Source organism: Corylus avellana, chromosome ca8 (assembly GCF_901000735.1).
Source record: "Corylus avellana chromosome ca8, CavTom2PMs-1.0".
NCBI classification, from domain to species: Eukaryota; Viridiplantae; Streptophyta; class Magnoliopsida; order Fagales; family Betulaceae; genus Corylus; species Corylus avellana.
In genome coordinates, this window is record NC_081548.1 from 13,884,366 (window position 1) to 13,900,884 (window position 16,519).

Below are 16,519 nucleotides of genomic sequence, written 5' to 3' on the forward strand. Positions count from 1 at the left end.
CCCCCTCCCCTCTTTCTTTCTTTATATTTTCTAATGGTTGAACCTTATGAAGTCTCATTGCTTAGCAACTAAGACACTCACATACCCCATCAAGTCCCTTTTAGTTTTTGCAGCAGGCAGTTAGTGTCAGTCAATAAGATCTCCAACTAACTCAACTAAGACAGCATGCTTAATATCCTGAAGCCTGTTAATATCTCAATTCAAGCCAAATTGGTTCTTCAGGTTACCACAAATGAAGTAAATACCCAACTGACAAGGTGGGTTTGCCTTTGAAGAAGACATGCTGGCAGGATATTGTATTACAAATTTTGACCAGCTCATGTATAAGAAAGAAAATGAAAACCGTTAAGCCCTTGCCAAATAAAACCTCTGTTGATGATCATCTACTACATACTAAAATCTTTGATTCATTTGTCCCAAATGATACAGGTGTGCCTATAACCTCGTTTTCAACAAATATGACCTCCAAAAACAGGAAAGATAATAAATTAACAACGAAGAAAAAGTCCAGCACAATATTTTTAATTAGTCCCAAATGAGAGTAAAATAATGACTATCACATACTGTTGGTATAGCGCTGGCAACGCATGCAATCGAAGCTGACTTGAATCCGGCACGAACACCTTCTGCATATTATGCATATATGCTTAAGTAATGTGAGTCATTTTCATGACAATATTGAGTAAACTTTCAGATGTATCAATACTCAAAAAAAAAAAAAAAACAACAACAACAACAACAACAACAAATGATCATGTAAACAATGACTACATGTCAAGGCAATAGAGGAAGAAATTAAAAAGGTAAGTTCCACTTTTCTTTTCCAAACTACCACCCCATTTAGAACCCTCTCCTTTAAACTTCAGATCTTATTAAAATTTGCTTCAATGTCCACTCTCCATCAAAATGGAGCATTGATTGAGCGAAAAAAGCAATTTATGTGCTTATTTACTTTGTGAAATGATTAAACTACTCCTGAGAAATAACTAGAAATATAAACGAAACGAAGGTGACATGGTGGTAGCTGAAGGCACTGCCAGTGACGGGGAATTAAACAGTGAACTCAGTGTAGTAGAAGGCGGAAAGGAGGGTGAAGAGACCATCAATGGCAAAGGAGAGGATGACAGCCAGGCCGGCATAAAGGAGGGCTATGCGGCTGGTGCTGACGAAGATGTCAGTGTTGATGGGATTTTATGTTCAACCTCTATGATCATGCCAGTCTGATTAGATTACAGACACCACCACCATGACTGCTTTAGCCTTCAAAGCCAACATTCCCACCAGTCTCAACACCCACCAAAGCTCCCAAGCTAGAATCAAAACCAGAGTGTTAGTATTTTTGTTGGCTTAATTCGGTTCCAAAATGCAAAGGCTACTGTCCACGGGCTTAAACATTGATATAGAATGCTCAGAATCAAATTTTCACCATTCTTAATGTAGATTCATGTGTCATGAACGTCCCTTCAAAGTTTCAGCTCAATTGGACCACAAACACCCATCAATCGAAGCTGCTGATCAAGGACCAACGGAATTTCCAGATTGCTGATGATTGCTGATTTTCACCCTCTGCAGGCCCTTTCCGGACAGGCCCTCCCCCTATCCGAACAGCAGTTCCAAAAACTCTGTTTCTGCTCCGCAAGGCCATGTCCAGACAGCCCATTAACCTGTCCGAACACCCCGTAAGTTTTACGCCCCAAAACGTGATTTTAAGTGTGTCAGGTCTAGGGTTTTGTTGGGAGTATATATACATCTTTATAGAGAGAGATGTACAAATTTTAAAACCCTAAAGTTCGTAAGAAGCTGTGCTTGAGTGATCAATTGTTGTAAGCCTTATTATTCCTCGTAAAGGAATTTTGTTAGTTTCATTGTGCGCTTCATTGAGAAGTTTATCGGAAGGATCCGGTAAAGAAGAATCACGTTGAAAAAGATTGTGAGCAAGGAGACGAGGGTTGTAAGTGTTCCTAAGGTCTATAATCTCTGAATAATCTTTTGATAGAGATTTCCTAGGTTTGGCTGCATTTGAGAGGTTTTACTTTTAGAGTGTTTTCTAAAAGGTTTTCTCTTCGTCACCAAAATTCTTGTGTATGATTGATTGATTGGTTGTTTGTATATATTTTGGTGATTGATTGTTTATTGCTTCATATTATTAATTCCGCATAAATTGTGATAAACAAGATTTTTGAGTCGTTAAGCATTTTTCACAGAGTCTAACCCCAACCCTCCCCAACTTTTTTTGAGCCCTTTGTCCTCCAACTTGCAGAAACCCTTGAAGACTCTCTCCCCATTAAGCTCCTAGAAGACCCTCCTCTCAACTGCATGGCCCTACTGCAAAGACAAGCCCTTTCATGGACACCTCGTTCATCAATCACTTCCAAATCAGCGCAATCCCTCACCCTCCTCATTCCCCAGCTCTCTCATGGATTTCTTCAAACACCCAATTCCCCAATCTTGTATTGCTCATGGATATGTAGTAAATTTTGTAAATGGCTTGTTTGACCTCTCCCAGGGGTGGGAAGGGCACAATTATTTCTTTTAAAAATCCAATACATGGGACTCAAAGTTTCTGAAACATGTCATGATTGGTGGGTATAACAAATCAGTGCTGCTTGTTAGTATAAGTTCCACAACCAAGAATGCACACCAATGTCGGAGATTTAAATGGATTTTCTCAATTGTTGACCAGTCAGCCTATGTAAACGGATAACTATGAAAGCAAAGAATCATGAAAGAAAAATGTGCAGCAAGTTCACCATTGACTTGCCTGTCTCAGGCAGTGCCTTCAACTACCTCTGCATCAACTTTTCCTATTTAAATTTCCACTACTCAAGGCTTGTTTAGACATTTCACATAATTCAGAAGAACAAACAGTTCATGTGTTGCATAAATTTTGAACGAGGGAGCCAAGTGATGAGATCTAAAGTTCAAAGGAGGATTGCAAATGAGCTGGTATTTTGTGAGGAAAGCGTAAATATCCCAAATCAAAATTTACGATTCCAAAAATTTCATTAATTAGAATGCAAGAAACGAGAGTTTCCACTCAACTAAACCTAGATACAGCTGTTAGATGGTTGACTTATTTTTTCTCACACTAGCACACAAACAAGCAAGGGTACACGCGCATTTCCAGTTGAATTCACTAGCCTATAAAAGGAAATTGACCCTCTAACTGGTTTTGTGAAAACTGAGGAACATATAAATGTATAAACTAGTTAACATATGTTTACCTCAACTTAACCAAGTAGCTGTATCAAGTTTATTGATTAGACCTTTTCCCCCTATTTTCAGATCCCAAAAGATACGAATCAAGATTAATAAAATAACCTCTAATTACTTTTCTGCTCCTACCTTTTTCCAAGCCACCAAACAGACCCTGACTGGAACCAAAAAGAGCACATAAGATAATCCGACAAGCTGATACCGAGTTTCCAGAGATTTAAAACCTTAAATTTCCGTTCCTTTTTCTACCATTTCTCACCAATCAAACCGAGCACTTGAAAAAGAAAAAGAAAAAAAAAAATATATATATATATATATATATTATTCCAACAAAACCGAGCCGCCTTAATCAACAATTAAACAATTAATCAGACCATCAGCTAAACAACCAAAAATATAGAATAAAACTTACCCTATAATTCAAAAGCTCCACTCCAAAAAAGTTCAAACTCAAATTTTCCGATTCTCGGCAACCAAACAGGGCATTGATAAACTAAGAAAAGAGACACAAAATTAGATAAAACTGAGCCCGGATTAGTCGAACCTCGAGTGCAATTTCTGGCGTTCAGGATCTTCTGATCTTCAAGAGGAGAAGCAATCACGAAGCCCTTTCTTTTCTTCACCCACAAGTCCCTCATTTCCGATGGAATTCCCATTATTCTGTTACTTTCAGTTCTCAAGCTTGAGATTGTAGAGAGAGAGTCGTGTATTATTTGTAATTTGTGACCGATTTTGAATTGGCTTTGAATTTGTTGGCTTCGGTCGATGGCTGCATTTGTATTTATATGGAGTAGTTTCGGAAATATAGACGAACCTGCTTTGGGTGCGCCTACCACTGCCAGCGTTTCCTCTCTTTCAATGTCGTTTTGGATTTGCTTATCCTCGTCTTTTACGTTTTTTCTTTTTTTGCAACTACCGGTCAGTTATTATTGTATTGGTCTTTATTTAAGATTTTTGTTTTAATTAAATTGTCTTTAAGCTTTTTTTTTTTCTTTTTTAAATCGTCTTTTTTTAAAAAAAAAAAAAAAAAAATCAGTTTAGTCTCATTCATTAATTTTTTTGATAGGTATCTCATTCATTAATAAACGAGCATAAAACTCAAATAACATAGAGCAAAAGCTCTGAAGTAACCATAGCCGAAGTTACGAGGTTACAAGCGTTAAAGATGACGTATTACATTTCAGACTCAAATAAAATCCGCTAACTTATGACTAATTTTCAAATTAAACAGCAAATATGCGCCAAATAAACTTAAACCAATGTATAGGTAACTTTTATTACTCAGCATTGAGGGTAGAGAATCCCAAGTCAAGCTCATCCTCCTCAAGCCAGAATAATATTCACATCCACAACCCAAAGGTTTGGACCAAAGCAACAAACCCGAAGGGTATCAAGCGGGCAAATTGAGAGAAAGAACCGAGCATTATTATAAGCAAAAACAAAAACGATTACAGGGAAACAAAACAAGACAGAAAAAAACAAACAAAAAAAAATGAAAGCATGACAAAATTACAGGGAAATAAACAATATAAAAAGCACACCAAAAGGATGACAGCAACCAGAAAAAAGAGCCAATCGCGTGCTCGCTGAAAACCGAAAACAGAAGGAGCGTTGGAAGCTCATTGTGGTGGGGGCGTGAGAAAAGGCCTAGTAAAGGACTGTGGGCGGTGGAGCACGCAGAAGAGATCGGCGGCGCACTCAAATGGAGGGGCAAGTTTGAGTGAATCCCAAGAGCATCACCCACAAAGTGTACCTAAACAAGCAGGAAAAAAAAAAAAAAAAAAAAAAAAAAAAAATACAGGAAGAAACAAAAACAACTAGGAACCAAAGGAGGGGGAAGAGGCGGAGAGGAAGGAAAAGGAAAAAAAATCGCCTAAAGAGCTAGGGGCATCAGGTAAATAGACTAGTCGCTAAGCGAAAGAGGGCAATGGGAGGAGAGGGAGGAGGCAGAAGAGGGAGAGGGGAGGAGGGCCGGAGATGAAACCCTAGCAAAGAGAGGAGGGTCTATAGAGAGAGAACTCCTGGTGTCACTACAAAAAATGAATATTTTGCTGACATGGCTTTTCTGACATGTCAGGGGGTTTGACACGTCAGAAAGTTTTCCTGACAGGGCTTTTTTTATGTGTGTCAGGCGTCAAAATTTTGGGTGTCAGAAACGAAAAATTTCTGACCTATCAGATGTAACACGTCAGAATTTTCTAACGTGTCAAAATTGCCACGTCAGAAAAAATTTCTAACGTGTCACTTTTTGACACGTCAAAATTTTTTCTGATGTGTCAAATTTTGACACGTCAGAAAATTTCCTGACGTGTCAAAATTGGCACGTCAGTAATTTAAAAATTATTAAAAAATAATAATTTTTCTTTTTTAAAATTTTTTCTGGATTTTTTTTTCAATTAAAAAATTTATTAATTTAAATTATTTTTCAATTAAAATAATATATATATTTTTAATTATTTTCACCACCGTGTACGTCCTTTCTCCCCTAGTTCTCTCCCTCATCTCTTCTTTTCTCCATTTTCGTTACTCCCCAAGCTCTGCCCTAGCTCTCTCCCTCTCTTCTTTTCTCCATTTTCTCTTCTTTTCTCCATTTTCGTTACTCACCCCCAGCTCTCTCCCTCTCTTCTTTCCTCCATTTTCAAAAACCCAAACCCAAAAAATCAAAAACCTAAATCAAAAAATCAACCTGAAAAATCAAAAACCCAAACGTCAAACCCAACAAATCTTCAAAAACCCAAAAATCTTCTTATCTTCTATTCTTCTTCTTCTCTTCTCCTTTTCTTCTACTTCTCTTCTTCTTCTCTTCTTCTTTTCTTCTTCTTCTTCTTCTTCTTCTTCTGCTTTTCTTCTAGCTCTACTGCCATGCAGAAAGATTGAGAGAGAAGAGCTTTTGCTTTTTTTGATCAAAAGACGTGGTATCTTTATTAATACTCAGCAAAAAACGAATCAGGGTTGCAAGCTAGTTGCTTTGCTACAATAATTCCATAAATAACATCAGGTGGGTCATGGAACCACAAACGATCCTTCTCCTTCCACGTAGCCAGCCGAGCCAGAGCAGAGAGAAGAGGGAGATTGAGAGAGGGAAAGAAGATGATGCGAACCTCAATCGACACGCTTTGAGACCCAACAAACAATATTGGAAATTAACCCAAGAAAGCTAAAAATCAGATTTTTAGATAGAAAACCCCGACCCAACGTTTATATATGAAACGCGAACCAAAGGTATAAAAAGTAAAAAACCTTCGACCCAACGTTTATAAACGAAACGCAAACCGAAGGTATAGGTTTGAACGCCACAAGGAAGAATCCTTGATAAGTTCACAAGTTCTCTGAAGAACTAATAGAAGAAGCAAAGCTCACTTTTTGTATTTTTCATTGATGATCTCCATTACAATGAGTGCATGCTATTTATAAGCATGGCTGAAAATATGACTACCTACTTGCTATGGAAAGGAAATTAAATTGGTTCCAACATTGGAAAGTAAATAAAGTAAAAAAAAGGACTAACTAATAAAAGCCTAAAATTAAGGTTGATTTGGTCTGAAATTTGCAGCTCCTCCATGCCAAAAATAGACTGAGATTGGCAATTAAATCATGCTTAAGGAAGGTCTTGAAATAGGTAAGTCAATCAACCAACTAATTGGCATGTAATTTGGCAAGTCAATCATCCAATTAATTGGTATGTAATTGGATAGTCAATCAGCCATAATCAACCATTAATCCATGCCATTGCTAAGGAAATTTTGTGCAATCTACTCCATGAATAGCTTGGATCAAATTTATTACGCCTTCATCTCCCTTTGGGCCAAGCTTGGAATGCCCCATTTTAGAATCAGCCCAAATCTCTTGAATCAGCCCATTAAGTGCTTCTTTGATCTTCTTGGATCTTGCTCTAGTAATAGGCCCAACTGGAACATGCAATGGATCCTTTAATGGTGCTTGTTGAATCTCATCAGAAGATCTGGAATTAAATAAGAAAAGAAGTTCTGGTGGAAAGAATAAATAATAAAAGAGGGAAAGAATAGGAAAAATTAAAGTTAAATGTCTTGCTATTTTTTTGTTCTGACATGCTAGTTTTAGCACTCAGAAATATATATATATATATATATATATATATATATATATATATATATAAACCTGATATTAAAAAAAAAAATTAAGAAATATTGACGTGTTTAATTTTAGCACGTCAATAAATATTTAAATATTAAGTTATTTAAATAAAATTTTAAAAAATTAAATTGAATTTAAATTTCCTAATGTGTCAAATATTGACACGTCAAGAAATACTGACGTGTTGAATGTAACACGTCAATAAATATTGACGTGTCATATTCAACACATCAAAAAAATAAAATAAAATTGTTGACGTGCCAAAAGTGGCACGTCAATAATTTTTTACGTAGCAAAATTTGGTTACTATTTGCCATGTTAGTAACCATCTTTTTTTTTGTAGTGTGTCTAAAACTTCCTCTTCTATTTACCCAAGTATTTATTTAAATGAAGGGAAAAGTACACATATGTTGGGAATTGTGCTCTAAATTTCAATGATTTTATATCTATGTTAACATATCAAATGTTTATAATAATTATATGTTATATTCACTAATTAAATGATTTGAGTATATGGCATATAAAATATCTTTTACATACTTATTATCAAATTTCATCATATTTATTACGTATGTGAAAGGTCCTAAGATTACATTAAATATGGCTATAGGTATGAGTAACATGGTTATCATACAAGGCCTTAGTCCATAATTTTTGTATCTTAAATATAGAAAGTTTGCAGTTGGTAAATTGAATTGGGCATTTCATTTTAAGTAAGACTGTTATACATTGAATTTTAGTGATCTACCTTATTCAAGTGAAGCGGATACTTCAGATTGATGTGTAGATGCTATGACCCTAAGACATTGAACGGACCAATGAATTGTCTTTCTACAAGATATTGTCTATAAGGAAAAATAATAACTCCTTAAAAAACTATTTACGACTTTGATTCTAAATCCTCAGAAGATTGTAGATTTAGATGTTGCATTGAGATAGCTTTGATACACCAAAGGATTAAATCAAATATATGGTCAACAATTCCAGTGTGTTAGGAAATTACATGTAGCATTGTGGGAAAGCCTTTTTCAAGAGAGAATCCAAATCCTTTGTTGAAGAACAAAGAGACAATAAATTTCTTATTGAGATAGATTTTATAGATATTATTCTCAGAGTCCTCGACCAGGGGCATTTTGGTTGGCATACCAAAATATATACACATGCTTTTACAAGTATGAGAATAACGTAAAATCAATTACTCAAGGATAAAGAGGTAGAGATTTAAGTAGCAATATCATTAACCTTAATTTTGCAATAGAATATTTCATGAAGTGATCATAAGTCAACATTAAGTAAGTCAAAGGGATTGATTGTTTAATCAAAAATATTTATTGAAGTGCAGTCATAATTATTTAGTGAAATTATTTGTGATTAAAATACTGTTGCGTAACCAATGTCAGGGAGACATGATTACAGATATATTTAAACCAATAATAATTTTTCCCTTTAGGTCCCTCACAAAACTAATGTAATTTAACTAAAGTTAAGTTTTCTTATTTATTGTCGTGCTTGTTTTATTTATTTAAAACATGGGTTAGAGAGATATAATGCAGTGGTACATATATTGGAGAATTGGGATTGGGATAAAATCCTTAAGTCTAAGGATCAAGTGGAACATATAAGCCCAGGAAAAATTTCCTGGCCATTTAAGTTGGTAATTGAAGGGATTGGGTTGAATAAAACCTAAGGCCCAAATCCCTAGGGAGAAGCATGAGGCCAGGGAAAATATCCCTGGCCCCATGTGTCACTTTAAGGAGAAGTGGAGGCTAAGGTTTCTCAACCCTAGTCCTCCACCTCAATCTCAGTGAAGCTAGGATTAGCTTCTCCTAGTTCTAATTTAATTAGAACTACCACTTGCCCCACATTGATTATTTCTCAACATCTACTAGCCTATTAAGCTTATAAATAGAAAAGAGCCTAAGCTCTCATATTACTCATCAAGTTTCCATTGATAATAAATTTTCAAAAACACTATGAGAATTAATAGTTCTTGTGTTAATTCACCAAGAACAAAAGTTTAAGATTTAAAGAGCCAAGTAAGAGCATTCACAATGAACTCCTAAAATAAAAGCCAAATTTTAGGAGAAAAAATCGCTTTATCAATTTTAGAGAGACACTTTTAAAATGAGTAAAATATCAAACTCTTTATACATTTCTCTACTTTAGTTAAATATTATTATTTAATTAGTTTTAAATCAATTAAGAGAGAGAAGAGTAAAAAATAAGCTTAAAAAATTATATAACTTTAGCTTTTTGGCTTTTAGTATATAGGGAACATCTATTACAAGAGTTAAATATAAAGTAGAGAATGAAGCTTGTTAAATTGGTGTTTTCATGAGTTTTGTTAAATTTTAGAGAAAAACTAAATATAAAGAGCCCATTGTGAGTGCTCTAAGATCCCAGAGTCTCTTTGCTATTATTAGTCATTGGTAAGAAATATGTTGTGTTCTTTGAGAGTAACAACTAGGTAAAGAATAAGCCAAGATAAGGAAATTACCTCTCTAGACTTTAGAGCAAGAACCTCTAAAAAAGCCTTCCTTCTCCTTCTCCTTCTCACAACTCACAAAACACTCAAGCAAATATTCTTTATGGCTTAGAGGGCAGAATGAAGCTTAGAAGAGCATGAAATGGGGTATTTATAGAGTTGGAAAAGTTGAGGGCACTGTTAGGATAGGTTTGTAGGTCAGCAAACGTTTGATGTACTTATGGGCGAACGTTCGGGTATTGTTGCATAGTGGTTGTCGGGTTGCTGGTCGAACATTTGGTCACTACCCAATGGTCCATAATTTGATCAATGAATATTCAATGGTCCCATAGCAAATGTTTGGTGTACTATTACCCAATACTTCTAGGGTTCCAAAGTGAACGTTCGGTGATTACCCCTGCGAACGTTCGGCCAAAACCCTAAAATCCAAAAATTTTACTCCTAACAATCCTTAATGAACTGGACATTATTGCTAACTAATTAACCTAAACACAACATAGAAATTACCTGGAGCACTACAATTGCGAGTCGATTGCCTTGAGTTTGGGATGAAAAATACATGAGTCGAAATTTTAAACCAAAGAAAACTTACGAACACAATAGACAAATTGAGTCTCATAATCTTTCTATTGTGACCACAATCTTGTCTCACCATTGCGGGCAAGTTGTTTTGTGGTGCTTCTGCCAATTGCTCTATATGCTCTCGGTTGTCCGGTTGACCAAAGAAACAACAAAACAAAGACTTTTTTTTTTTTTTTTTTTTTTTAAATAAATAAAAAAGGGGAAATTACACAAATAACTCCTGAATTACAACGCGTTTTGAGAAGACCCCTCAAATTTAAAAAACTCTTAATTTCACCCCTCGAACTGTCAATTTGATGCAATTTATGCCATTCCGTCAGTTTTTGCCATTAAACCCTAACAGAAACCCCTAAAAATACCAAATTACCCTTCGATTTTCCTTTTTTTTTTAAAAAAAAAAGAAAAAGAAAATGAAGAAAAAAAAGGGTCACAAGGGGTGGGCCACCTTGTGATTTTTTAATAATAATTTGTTTTAAAAAAAATTTTAATTTGAAAATAAGGGTAAATTTAAAATTTTATAAAAAAGTCAGGGATATAATGGTCATTTTATCACATTTAACATTTGAAAATTGACAGATGGGAGTATATAGCATCAAATTGAAAGTTTTTAAAATTCTGAGAGTCTTTTCAAAATGTATGATACTTTGGGAGTCTAAAGTGAAATTTTTTCAATAAAAAACTAGTGGGTTACACGTTGGGTGTTGTGGTGATTGGGTTGGGCTAAAAGGAGGAAAGGCTGGTATGGGAATCTGGTTGTCGTGATCTTTTTATTTTTTTGGGAAAAATAACCTGGTGTGGATTTGTTTTTGGTTTTTTGAGTGAAGCTTATGGGTGTGTGTTGGTGGAGGTTTTCTCAAAGATGTGCCTTGGTTTGTTGGTGTTTGTGAATTGGTGGCTGGGTTGAACAAAAATACGTGCTTGTTGTCTTGGTGGAGTAAAAGAACAAAAAAAACTAAAGGACGGATTTTGTTGGCGTTGGGAGGATTGAAAGAAATTTGAGTTGGGTGGGGGAAGAAGACCAAAACGTGGGTGTCGACTTAATTGGGGAAAAATGAAAAATGGGGTTGGTTAAGAACTTAAGATGATGGTGGGGTTGGGGTCGTTTTGCTGTTATGAAAAACAACGGTGTTTAGCTCTGATATCAAATTGATATAGATTTGGGTTATGAGTGCTTTGCTGCTGTAAATACTAAATATTACAACTTTCAAAGCCAAACCAAACAACTTACTACCAGAGTATAAATATTTTAATTTTCACAAATCTTAAAACATCTGAAAAGCCATATAATTTAGAACCAGTTATTTTTATTTAACTTAATATATTTGAGGGGATGAATTATTTTTTGAAACAAATTGAGGGGATGAAATTAATATAGCACTCCTATACCATAAAATTTATTAAAAAGAAAAAGAAAATGATCATATTTAGCTCTTAAGTTTTTAAGTTTTATTGAAATTTGGGAAAAACCTAATCAACATATTATTAAAATTAGACATACAATAATTAAATTCAAATCAAATATAAACTATAATTTTTCTCAAAATTTAAATCTTTGCCTTAAAGGCTAAAGCTCTATTCATTTCTGTTTTGTGAACTTGAGCTCTGTACGTTGGGAAACAAAAGAAAAAGATATACGTAAAAAAAAAAGAAAAAAAGAAAAAAAAATATATATATATATATAATATAATATATATGATCCCAATGTGCATCACGTGCAGGTCAAGATAGTCATAATTCTTTGTGGATCATCCTGAGTCCTGAGAGACGCTCCAGCCGCATGAGATACAGAAAATGCCAAAAAAAATTTGAATAGAGTCGTGAGCGGGATTGGACCACGTGGCGCTCCCAGCGAACTCGACCGTTGCAATGTGCTTATTCAATCATCCAATCCACCATTCCTTTCCTTGCCTTGTCTGCCATCTTCATCCCCGTCAATCTCTCTCTCTCTCTCTCTCTCTCTCTCTCTCTCTCTCCCCGCATGGCGATCGCTGCAGAAACCCAGGCTCAAGAGAAGGTAAATTAAATAGATAATGCATTCAAGTTAGGGTTTTGATCTGTATTCCTTGTGTTTCTTTGATTTCTCTGATCTGAAAGTAAGGTTTTTGTTTTTTGAAGTTTCATTTCGCTAATTTGAATGCGCCATTTTCTCGATTTTTTAAATTAATGGATTTTTTTGTTTCTTTTGTGAAATTTGTGGAGTTTCTTGGTCTAGTGTGGACGAAATCTAAGTTTGAATCGCAATCTTTGTGGGTTATGTACCATCTGGTTTGAAAGCTAGGGTTTCTTCGCGAGGTCTCTTCACGAATCTAAGTTTGTTCTTTGCTTGATCTCCCTTGTCTTCGCCTATGCAAAAGAAATTAACGTTCTTTATTTCTCTTTTTGCTCCTTTTGGGATTCGGGAATGGATGAAGGAAAATCCCTAAAATGGCTCAAGAGGAAGAATTCTTTAGCATTTTCTGTCACACCTTCTCATTCTTTCCTGAGAAACAAAGCCCCCCAAATTTTCTCTGCTTGTTATCTTTTCTCTTTTTTGGTTGAAAGCAAACAGAGTTCTGATTGTTGTGTTTGTCTACAATAATATCTGCTATTTGTTCTGGACTCTTTTCTTAGTTGGTGATAACTAATGTGCTTTATTGTACAGGCTTCTTCAGACGTTTCTTCAGTGGAGAAAAGAAGATGGAGTCTTAATGACTTTGACATTGGAAAACCCCTCGGACGGGGAAAGTTTGGTCATGTCTATTTGGCAAGAGAAAAGAGGGTTAGTTTTCACATGCTTTGAAACATCTTCAAATTTTCCAAGCTGCGTCAAAAAGATTGATTTTTAGCATTAATACACTATTTAAGCTTAAGATTTCTAATTAAACAATATTCCACAATTAACTCTAAACTACAAGAATTATTATAAAATAAGGTTATGGTAGTTACTTTTTAAAAAATAATAATAAATAAATAAATAAAAATTGTGCACATTTAATCTATTATCATCAGTACTTATGGGTTAGTTAATTAATATATCAAGGATTTTGGGTTCTATCCAATTCGAACACACTTTAGTTCTTGCTTTTGTCCTTTGTACCTCTGCTGATGAAATTAAGGAAACGAAAATGCATATAACTTTTTTAATTTGAATGTTTAAGCTTCCCTAGTGAGCTTAGTGTAAAGAGTGGGGTGGGTGGTATTTGATTCTTTTGTCCTAAATAATTTTCAGGTTTTATTTCTAAAATGTCTAGCGAATCAAAGAAGTACTATTTCTTAAGCTTCCCCAGAATGTGTTTCTTCATGTCAGTGAATGGTCTTGGTTACTTCTGTGAAATATTTGATTCTTTTGTCCTAAATAATTTTCAGATTTTATTTCTAAAATGTCTAGCGAATCAAAGAACTACTATTTCTTAAGCTTCCCCAGAATGTGTTTCTTCTTCATGTCAGTGAATGTTCATATATATTTTATTGTTATTTCTACATCAATCATTTCGTACTTCTTGGTTACTCTTGTTAAATTATCCTACCTGATTGATCTGTATGTAACCCTGAAACAGAGCAATCATATTGTGGCACTGAAAGTCCTCTTTAAGAGCCAGCTGCAACAGTCTCAGGTTGAGCATCAGCTTCGCAGGGAAGTTGAAATACAAAGTCATCTCCGACATCCGAATATTTTACGCCTTTATGGATACTTCTATGATCAGGTAAATGGTGATCTTTAGCCACTCAGTTGTGTGAGAAGAATGAATTGCTGAAGCGGGGAAATATGCCTGCTATTGACCTTTTATTTTTTAAATGTGGTTATTGCAGAAAAGAGTTTATTTGATATTAGAGTATGCAGCCAAAGGTGAACTTTACAAGGAACTTCAGAAGTGTAAATACTTCAGTGAAAGACGTGCTGCTACTGTAAGTTCTATTTATGCTACCTGATTTTTTGTTCCTTTCCTTTTTCACATTTCTAGTTAAGTGAAGTTCCTAATCCTAAAGGTACTTTTAAAGATGGTATAGTAGTGTACTGTTACTTGCGTATCCAAAAGAATATGGTGGGGGGTGGAGACCTTTTTCTTTTCCTTTGTTTTTTTTTTGCAGTATTCTAATCTTTTCAGGATTTTTTAATGCAAAACTGATCATAAGTTATTGTGGCGCATGACAGTATGTTGCATCATTAGCCCGTGCCCTCATATATTGCCATGGAAAGCACGTGATACACAGAGATATTAAACCAGAGAACCTTTTAATTGGTGCACAGGTGATGACCAACTTCTAGACCACTATCTGTTTCTTGGCCCTTTTGACTTAAAGAAGGTACCTTACCTTGTATTCTGATGTCATTGTGGGTTTTCTGTGTCAGGGTGAACTTAAAATTGCAGATTTTGGGTGGTCTGTGCACACATTCAATCGCAGGCGAACCATGTGTGGTACTCTGGATTACTTGCCCCCTGAGATGGGTATGTATTATTAGACATTCGATTTCTATCCTCTTATCTTTGGTTTCATCTCTATGAATCATTTGTGGGTCACATTAGTTCTGTTTCTCGAAAAAGTTAATTTGCTATGTCATAGATAACACATGTTGAGAATTGCTTTACATAGCTTACATGATACACAACTAATTTATACTCTACTAATACTTTGGTGGTGCCTAACAGTGGAGAGTGTAGAGCATGATGCAAGTGTGGATATCTGGAGTCTTGGTGTCCTTTGCTACGAGTTCCTCTATGGGGTACCTCCTTTTGAGGCCAAGGAACACTCTGATACGTATAGAAGGTAAGCAGCATGGCTCGCAGAATGCATTAGCATGATCAAGATTAGCATCTTTTAATTTTCCACCACCCCCCTATTTAATGCTTTTTGTTGAGAGACATGTAATGCTAAAATTTAAAAGTATTGGTGATTAATAGAACTCCAATAAACTCTGATTATCATTGTCTCTCACACTTCATTACATTGAAGACTTCTTCATTCATTTAAATAGATACATTCTTACATGTGTATTAAATAACAATTAAATAACCTACATTAATTGAGACTATTCATTTTCTGTAACTATTAGAAGGTGAGATGGAATGAACTTTGGTAATATTTGAAGCGGACGGAAGTATAATAGACTTTAGATTTTTGTGTAGTCTTCTTATCATTTAATAATTATGTTCTAATAGTGATATATTATAAGTATTTTCTAAGGTGTAAGTTTCCCCTATTTATTGCTTATACAGGATTGTGCAAGTTGATCTCAAGTTTCCTCCTAAACCAATTGTCTCTTCTGCTGCAAAGGACCTCATTAGTCAGGTTTCCACCTTTTTGCTTTCAACTTATTTCAATCGCTCAACATTCTTAAAATTTTCATTTAATAGTTATTGCTATGCCTGATTTTTCTTGCCTTTTTAACTTACAGATGCTTGTCAAGGATTCTTCTGACCGTCTGCCGCTACATAAGCTTCTTGAACATCCATGGATTGTTCAGAACGCTGAGCCCTCTGGTATATATAGGTTTTAATCTGCCTTTTCAGATGTTGGTAATGGAAGGCATATATCTTGTCATTGTAGCAGGTTCCTTTGGAGTTTAAAAACTTCTCCATTCAGTCTTCTTCATTGCATTTGTGACATAAACAGTTCATAACATGAATTTGTCGATTCTTTTGAGGATATATTCCATTGTAGCATTGTTGTTCCTCCCATGCAATACATTGCAGTTGTCTCTTGGCTCTATGAAAAAGGTCATTTATTTTTGCAAATTTGCTTATTTGAATTTCTTTGAAGTGTACCACGGAAGAATAAGTAACAATAATCAAAAAGGGTCTTCGTGAGAAAATAAAACTCCGTTACTTTTGTGAGAAAATTCCCTGACTTGATAATAATTTGAATGAGTCCTAATAAAATGAAGGAGAAATTTTACAAAGAACCCTTGACTTGTAAAGGCATTTTGAAAAGACCTCAAATTTGAAAAACTCTATCAATTTCACCCGTCAAACTTTCATTTTGATGCAATTTACCTCTTCCGTCAATTTTTGTTGTTAAACATCGTAATGAAAATTCCTAAAAAGACCAAATTATCCGTTAATTTTCCTTTTTTTCTTTTAAAAAATAAATAAAGAAAGAAAAAAAGGGTCACAAGGTGACACCACCTTGTGATTTTTTATTTTT

The 16,519-nt window shown here is 34.9% G+C and overlaps 1 protein-coding gene and 1 long non-coding RNA gene across 2 annotated transcripts; one reads left to right on the top strand and one right to left on the bottom strand.

Annotated features, from left to right (window-relative positions):
* Positions 1-8: 8 nt before the first annotated feature.
* Positions 9-4,095, bottom strand: LOC132191135 (uncharacterized). Its single transcript, XR_009441184.1, has 2 exons — positions 3,761-4,095; positions 9-626 (listed from the first exon to the last, which is right to left on the bottom strand). It is a non-coding gene; the product is annotated as an uncharacterized LOC132191135 (long non-coding RNA).
* Positions 4,096-12,205: 8,110 nt separating this feature from the next.
* Positions 12,206-16,072, top strand: LOC132189980 (serine/threonine-protein kinase Aurora-1). The gene is made up of 9 exons (XM_059604844.1): positions 12,206-12,410; positions 13,038-13,154; positions 13,933-14,079; positions 14,186-14,281; positions 14,529-14,624; positions 14,727-14,823; positions 15,025-15,142; positions 15,592-15,664; positions 15,771-16,072. Exons 1-9 carry the CDS (start codon positions 12,375-12,377, stop codon positions 15,870-15,872), a joined length of 882 nt encoding a protein of 293 aa, XP_059460827.1. The 5' UTR covers positions 12,206-12,374; the 3' UTR covers positions 15,873-16,072.
* The last annotated feature ends 447 nt before the right edge of the window (positions 16,073-16,519 follow it).

Bases quoted from the DNA above. Each gene is read 5' to 3' on its own strand.
- LOC132189980 (XM_059604844.1), top strand. From the start codon at position 12,375: ATGGCGATCGCTGCAGAAACCCAGGCTCAAGAGAAG. The intron at 12,411-13,037 runs GTAAATTAAATA...TTTATTGTACAG, and splicing joins AAACCCAGGCTCAAGAGAAG to GCTTCTTCAGACGTTTCTTC. The intron at 14,080-14,185 runs GTAAATGGTGAT...TGGTTATTGCAG, and splicing joins ATGGATACTTCTATGATCAG to AAAAGAGTTTATTTGATATT.